At 33.9% G+C, this 8,225-nt stretch overlaps 1 protein-coding gene across 1 annotated transcript; it reads right to left on the bottom strand.

Annotated features, from left to right (window-relative positions):
- Window positions 1-1,883: 1,883 nt before the first annotated feature.
- Window positions 1,884-7,145, bottom strand: LOC129265901 (dynein regulatory complex protein 8-like). The gene is made up of 5 exons (XM_064102281.1): window positions 7,035-7,145; window positions 5,691-5,775; window positions 4,656-4,808; window positions 4,061-4,170; window positions 1,884-3,138 (listed from the first exon to the last, which is right to left on the bottom strand). The coding sequence occupies exons 1-5, from the start codon at window positions 7,063-7,065 to the stop codon at window positions 3,020-3,022; spliced, it is 498 nt and encodes a 165-aa protein (XP_063958351.1). The 5' UTR covers window positions 7,066-7,145; the 3' UTR covers window positions 1,884-3,019.
- Window positions 7,146-8,225: the final 1,080 nt, after the last annotated feature.

The raw sequence follows: 8,225 nt of genomic DNA, 5'->3' as shown, positions 1-8,225 counted from the left end.
TATATATGTAGTGATCAGACACGAGATAAATGCCTCATTATGCATTAAAAAGATCCTACATCTCTCAAAAATTGTCCATAGTTGGCAAAAAATTGTGGCTTAGAGGAACTCCTGAATCTCCTATGTAATGGCTTCATTTCAAAGCCATGTCATGTGATGTGTTTGTCTGTTCAACTTTTTACATGCTTGTGCACTTAATTTGATCAGTGTACAGCTTTTTGTAGCCAGGTGACAGAAAGTCTCCTGCCTCTGCAACACTGGATGATTTCAAGTTCAGTGTTGGTTTATGTTTTGGTACCACACATCAGATTTCCTTTCTTGGCTCCAACTCCAAATGTGAATTTATAAAAATATCCAAATTGTATTATTTATAGTTTAACACCCCACAAGATTACCCCCTCCCCCGGACCAGCTTCATTTGAGTTTGGTGCTTTGCAGTTAAATAAAGATGGCCCAACATTAGCACTAGAAGGTCAACATTGAACTTGAAATCACTGATTGTTTATCGCCTCATGTCACAATGACTGTACACAAAATGTTGCTGAGCTTTGTTGCACCATGTCTGAACAATCCGTTACTAGGAATTCCGGCATTATGTTGGGTGAGAGCGGAAATGATACCTTGTCATGTAAGAAATTCACACCCACCCCCTAAAAAAAACACTGAGGATGGTTATTACAGACCTTACTCCATACTTTTTTTTTTCAATTTGCGAATTGAGTCTACAAGGTTGAATTTATGTCAAGGGAAATTTTACAAAGAAAAGAGATGGTACAAGAAACCAAAATGAAAAATCTTCTTAAAGGACAAGTCTACCCCAACAAAAAGTTGATTTGAATAAAAAGAGAAAAATCCAACAAGCATAACACTGAAAATTTCATCAAAATCGGATGTAAAATAAAAAAGTTATGACTTTTAAAGTTTCACTTAATTTCACAAAACAGTTATATGTACATCCTGACTGGTATGCAAATGAGGAGACTATGACGTCATCCACTCACTATTTCTTTTGTATTTTATTATATGAAATATTCTTGTTTTCCTCATTGTCTGTGGATACAACGATTACTTCCTCCCTGAACATGTGGAATTAAGCATTGTTCAATACTATATGGTTCAGTCAAGTTAGTCCTTACTGTCAAATCTAAAAAAAATGAAATATTGTATAATTCAAACAATAAAAAAACAAGAAAAAGTGAGTGATGGACATCATCGACTGACTCACCAAGTTGTGCATATCACTGTTTTGTGAAAAATAAGCGAAACTTTAAAAATGTCATTACTTTCTTATTTTACATCCGATTTTGATGTAATTTTCAGCATTATACTTGTCTGACTTTTCTCTGTTGATTCAAATCAACATTTTTCTGAGGTGGACTTGACCTTTAATCTTAATATCTTACTTTTTACATGCCTTTCTGTTTGTCTTTTGGTTTCACTCTCTCTTAGACCAGAATTCACAAAGGAGGCTTCAATTGTACCACGGTACAAAATAGGACTATACAGATCTCATGTATTATCAGGCTTCACTCAATAATTAACTTAACGCCCGTTGCCAAAAGCAAACATTTATAATTGAACTTTTCCTAATGTATGCAATGAAATTAGCATAAGTTTGTACACAAAAATCTGCATAGTCCATTGTTTTGCACCTTAGTGCAACTGAAACCTAACAGTAAAAAGATGCAATTCTTGCAGTACATCAGGTCTAGTTTGCCAGCATACTTGGCATTCCATCTAATTTTGACTATTCATTATTTCAGCACAGATTTGGATCACAGCTTAAATCCACTCCGGTGCATCTTTCCTATAGAAATTTATTGAAACTTTTTTTCTAATTACTAGTACTGTACATTCAACAAGATTGGTTCAAGTCATGCTGATCAGTTTTGTGTGTCTTTTATTTACAGTTATTTACACTTATAAACTATACATGATATATCACTATAATCATTTAATACATAAAATAACATTGGAGATTCAATAGAATGTATATTTTCCTTAGCAAAACGGATCATTTGTTTGTATAACTAGATTTAAATCCTATGAAGCCAAAATGACTCCCAATGTTCATTTGCAGTTTCACTCATAGAGCTGGAAAGATGCTGCAATTACTGTAATTTAAATCAAGAGCAATATTCTTTAGACCTATTTTATGATCATCATAGTCTGCATGCTGTGCCCCGTATAGCAATGTCATTTCAAATTCCACATGGCAGAACAAAACTAATACAATGTATTTGTGCCACTCTTAAATATGTGAAAAGCACATTTGAGTCACCTTCTTTTTCACCTCAAATAATTAATTGGATGAGCTCTGACCAGCAAAGCTGAATTAACATTTATTTTGCAGAAAAGCTGAGCCATATATTTATTTTGCTCATCATGAAACTTGTTTTTGGAATCTATTACTATATGTTATGCAGGCCTGCTGAAAGCTGGGCATCTTTGAACTCAGTTTTGACTCATGTGCATTTAATATTTTCTATCCTAAAATAGAAAACATTTTCAGTTTTTCATTTGACATTTGCAACTTCCTATTCAGAGCTACAAATGACTTTCAAGGCCAAGTAAAGTTGACAAATATGGTCTAAACTGCATTGAGGTACTTGGTGTGAAAAACTCTGTAAGTATTTATCTTTTTTTTCAAAAGAAATAACAGTTGTGGAAAAGAAAGATGATTAATAGCATTGTGAGCATTTCTTATCATGGTATTCAGGAAGAATATCGGATCAAGAAATGTTTCTCAGCAAAGGATTACTCTTCAAATGCCCTCAATATTGAAAAAATAACAAACAGCTGAAACGGTCGGACTAACCACCTCTGTATAGTCCATTACATACTTATTTGTGTTCAGTGCATATGACCTTGGACAGACTTGAAACAATTTGTCTTCCGTTTGGTGATTCAAATGTTTTGCAGCAATAAAAAACACAATATTTTCCTTGGACACTGTTCAAAATCACTGAAATTCATCACTGACATTTCATTTAGTGATAATGTAAAAAAAGGATGGGAATCACATTTCTGCATCAAGTGTCATCATTGAAGCATAATCTTTATACAGGACCACCCCTTTCTCTGGGTCCACAGCAGCTGAAAGCATCTCCTCAAGTTCTTCTTGTGTGAATGGCTCTCCTGTAAAATCAAATTAAAATTTTCAATACGTTGAATACGGACTTGGAATACTACTTAAATACATGTATTTGAATAAATATATTAAAAAGTTTATTAGTCACAAATAGTCAATAGAATATTATCTTTTAATAGACACAATAGCAAGAGGTGATTTTGACAAAGCAAAATTGAATTACAGGCAATATATCATGGAGATGTATTGTTTTTGCCTTTCAAGAGTAGTGGATCCAGGCAAGGGTGCAATTGATGTGGAATCCCCTGAACACTTGGAGAATCCTCAATTGAACATACAGTGATAAAGTAATAAAAACAAAGAAGCAATGTTCAAGATTTGCTTAAGAGTGGTCAAAGTTATCTCTTACCATCCCACCTTTTAAAAAATATTTTATTTTACTTCTTTTCCATATTTCCTCAACGATTAGTAACAAATTTTGTCCTGTTTTCAATGGCTCATACTATGTATACATATCAAACTACGTTTTTTTTAAAAGCTTTTCCACACACAAGAAATACAGGGAGCAAACTGCAATACGTTTCAAGCAGATTTTTTTTAAACATGATTTAGTTCAAAAGGTCTACTCAAATCACTGTGCACAAGTGAAATACTCTATCTTAATTACATTCTGTTATTTCACCTTTATAAAATATATCTTATGATTATTTTGAAAACTTACATTTTTTCTGAAAGTTTTCATGAATTTCACCAAAAGTACCGTATGCACAAAATACTTCAATTTCACCTTACAAATTGCAAAACCGCCTCGATGACAAGTTCTGTCACTTCACTCCCTTGCTTTCAATTTTTTTTTTCAAAAAAGTTGCTGCCCCTCCCCCCCGGCGAAAAATGTCTGCGTATGGCCATGATCATTGCAAATTACAATTATACAAAGGTTTAGCATGAAATGAAAGAAAGTGGTATTACCTTCTTCAGACATGAGTTTTGTCACCTCTTCAACTGTAAGATGGCCTTTCTTTTCAACATCTAGTACTTCAAATGCCTTGACAAGCTGATCCTCAGGGGATGGCTTGAATCTTCAAAGAAACATTTTCAAAAAATAAAAATAAGACGAAATATGAAAATGAAACACTGCCCAACACATGATGACATCCCCTGTCATTCCCATCTGTTATCTTTCTCTCTAATACTTGAACTTTTTAAACACTATAGAAGGAGCATCATCAAAACAATTTATAACGTTTATCTTTTACATTGATTCTTTTTGCTAGAAAACATTGTCATACAAAAATTTCCATCAAAAGATATAGCAGTTAGGGGTAAAAATGATAAATGTATTCAGATTATAGCAAGATACACCTGACCTGATGATCTTGATGATGACATTAATACAATTGTTTAGATAGTGACAATAAGTAAGAAAGAGGAGGAGAATGTCAGTCAGTTAACAATTTACATTCTGATTTAATGATGAGTAAAGTTAGGATATAAAGAGCACTGATGCACCTGCAACCCAGATTGTCATCCATCTCATCTATACTTCCACTCTCATTTAACTTACTTGCGTTCCATGAGAACTTCTCGCATGATTGGCTTGTAACGATCATACTTGATGTATCCTGTGGGCTCCTCCTCTTCCATCTCAGACAAAAGATCATGGAGTTCACCTTCACTAGGACAGCAACCTAATGACCTGATAATGGTCCCAATCTCCCTGTAACACATGAAGAAAAAAAAAAACAATCACATTAACAACATCACATGCAGTAATTAAGATAATCGCAAGTGTAAATATGACAACTACAGCAACTTGGAAAGTTGAATGTGAATTTATATGGTTTCTCAATTAAAATTAATATCATTATTAGCATACATGATTAATTGTAGGATGAGTATCCTGTTCTACATCTTAGTTTCTAATAAAAAACTGTTTTCACTTATGGTTGCACAACTTTATTATATATCCTACGCTTTCAGCCAATACTTCTGTCTATTACTGTTCAACCTAACTCAATAATAGTAAAAATAAGAGGAAGGTATCATTACTCCTGTCTGCAGGCATAGACCCTGAATAAATCTTGAATAAAAAAGAGGGTCTTGGGACAAGTCTAGCACTGCAAATACATCTTGGAAAAAAAAATAAGGGGGAAAAATCTAAAAGAATATAAAAGAAGCTATTAGAAATCATTTCTGACTGGTTGCCATTATAAAGCCAAGCAAAGAAGTTCTAAGTTCTGAATTCGGGCCTTTGATACGTAAGTCCAGTCAGGACTGTAAGGCTTCCAATTCAGACCACTCTTTCCAAGCTTATTGGTTTGTACAACTAACTACCCTACCTTAAAAAAGATTCCCAAAAGCCAAACAAAATTTTCAGGAAACATCAAATCAAGGTCCACCTGAGCATACATGTATCAATGAGAAATATGGTACTTTGAAAAAAGGTTTTTTTACTTTAGTGAAAGAATTTAGTCCAAAAAGATTGCCCAACATAAAGAGAAAATATATGAAACTAAAACAGGAAACTATACCACCCACAAGCTACAAACATTACCCAATTATCATATTCGATTCAATCAATATTTAATCATTTACTCACCTAACATCAACAGTCTTATTAGACTCATGGTCGAAGATATCAAATGCATCTGTAATTTTCTTCTGAATATCCGCAAGCAGTGATTCTGTGTTAAAGTTATTAAAAATATTACTTAGCGAAAATCTACCTGTAACTTTATTTAAATGTACAAGTTTGCTCAATCCCAATAAATGACAGTATATAGGGGTATCCCCATCTTGATTCATTCAACAAATCAACAATTTGAAATCCTATTTGATCAACTTCTTCAAATATTAAACTTTAGGAGCACCAGTCATCACATTTTTCTCTCATTGCTCTATTTTGGGGCACTATACCCCAAGTTACCGTGCACAAACTGATAACAGTGATATGGGAAAAAAATATTTTTGTGGATTTTGCTATTTTTAAGGAAAATTTATTTTTATTTATAGGTGTCCGATCAAATAAACATATGGATCGGAATTTGGTTCTTTCATATAAAACTTTTTTTAAAGATCTAAGTATATAATGATATGGAATGAAATTCCAGGCTATCATATACCCGTCATATAAGTCATACATTTGTATACAGTATAGACAGCTGGCAGCTGTCTGCTTCGAGGAGTTTAAAACATTTTTTAAAATTTCTCCTCATACACAGACGGCTCGCGATCGTGCAGCTGCCATTAGGGGGTTAAAAATGCAAAATCCCCCCCGATGGTGCTCATCGATTTTTGTCTTTATTTCATAAAATATGAAAAGAACTGGACCAAAATAAAGATTATTATTCTGTTTGGCCTTAAATGCACCAAAACGGGGAAAATAAATTTAAAAGGACACAAAACAGTGACTTACTTCGGCTGTCGCGCAACTTCACTTTCCTGGACCTGGTATATCCGAATTTAATACATAAACATATGATATAGCCTATGCCAAATATGGCCATTGATTGAGTCCCTGTACAGATCGAGTTAGAACTTCGGTCTCTGTAATTGGTGAGTGGAGCCAACGGAGTTCAGCGGAACAACCAACATAACAGAGACCGAAGCTTTTGGTCTACCCTTGGCCTTGCTTGGTGCGGTGGCTAGCCATGGGCTGCCAGCTGCCGCAGTAAAGTGGTAAGAAGCCTAGCGGACAGCCAGCCGCGGCTGGGTATAGGGGTACGGGCTAGTTGGCGGTACGGTACGTGAGAGCGGCTCGCTCCTGAGCTGAGCCATGCCAGTTTCCAAACACGACGAGAAATCAATTGCAAGTTTTTAAATTTACTTCATTACAGATATACGTGGGTAACGACATTTTTCTTTCTACCAATTCCCAAAATAATTTTCAAAGTTCATTATGTTAGAAATATAGATGACCAAGCTAAAAGTAAACGATATTTACCAGCACTTTCTTTTTCTTCTGCCTGTGCCATTTTGAGCTAGCCGATCGAGAGATTGTTTACATATACATCATATGCATGTGTTGCTACCGTACCGGCAAACTAGTCTGCATGCACAGACTCTGATTAAATCTTTGATCAACCAGTGAGTTTTCACACAAGACTAGCAAATAAAAGTGTTGTTTTGGGGTTTTTTTTGTCCTGTTTTGTTTTTGTTTTTGAAATTTGTTTTCTCAGTGCGTAGTTGCGTACCTCCCTTTCTGCTTTGCTATGTAAGTAAAAAATATAAAAGTAAAGAAGAAAAAATATAAGGAAAGATAAAATGTTTATAACATAGGCGGATCCAGGGGGTGGGGGGGGGGCTCGCATCAATGTTCAGTTACATAGCTATCTTGTTCACCATTAAAAAAATCGATTAAAATTTTCCATTCTTTACCTTTTCAATATCAGTTCAAAACATATATAAACATTTTATGCTCGCGCTTTGCGCTCAAATTATTAAAGGGATGGTCCGTGCTGAAAATATTTATATGTTAATACATAGAGTAGAATCATAGAGATGTAGTATATATCTCTATGAGTAGAATTCACTTCGTATGGTCCAACAGCCATAGATCGGAATAATTTGGAATGAAAATATAACAGAATAATGATCAATTTTCTTAAAGGGATGGTCCGGGCTGAAAATATTTATATCTTAATACAGAGAGTAGAATTCTCTGAGCAAAATGCCGAAAATTTCATCAAAGTCGGATAACAAATAATTAAGTTATTGAATTTTAAAGTTTAGCAATTTTGTGAAAACAGTCGTCATGAATATTCATTAGCTGGGCTGATGATGTCACATCTCCACTTTCCGTTTTCTTATGTTATATACATAAAATAATATTTTTTCATTATTTCATACTTGTGTGAATAATATATCTCCCTTATAATGAAATAAGTTGTAGCAATAAATATCTAATGCACTAAATCAGTTGTCAATCCAATTTTTCTAGTTCTTGGAGGAAAAAAAATTGAATAAACCTAATTTCATATAATAAAATACAAAAGAACAAGTGGGGATTTGACATCATCAGCCCACATAATGAATATTCATGACGATTGTTTTCACAAAATATTGCTTAACTTTAAAATTTAATAACTTTGTTTTTTTTTATCCGATTTTGATGAAATTTTCGGCATTTTGCTCA

The sequence above is a fragment of the Lytechinus pictus genome, chromosome 7 (assembly GCF_037042905.1).
Source record: "Lytechinus pictus isolate F3 Inbred chromosome 7, Lp3.0, whole genome shotgun sequence".
Taxonomy (NCBI): Eukaryota; Metazoa; Echinodermata; class Echinoidea; order Temnopleuroida; family Toxopneustidae; genus Lytechinus; species Lytechinus pictus.
Note: the sequence above shows the minus strand (reverse complement) of the source record. Positions and strands in the feature narration are given on the sequence as shown.

Excerpts from the sequence above, each read along its gene's own strand:
- LOC129265901 (XM_064102281.1), bottom strand. The coding sequence starts at position 7,065 with ATGGCACAGGCAGAAGAAAAAGAAAGTGCTG. Across the intron at positions 4,809-5,690 it reads AATAAGACTGTTGATGTTAG|GGAGATTGGGACCATTATCA; the intron begins GTGAGTAAATGA and ends CATGTGTTACAG. Across the intron at positions 3,139-4,060 it reads AAAACTCATGTCTGAAGAAG|GAGAGCCATTCACACAAGAA; the intron begins GTAATACCACTT and ends TTGATTTTACAG.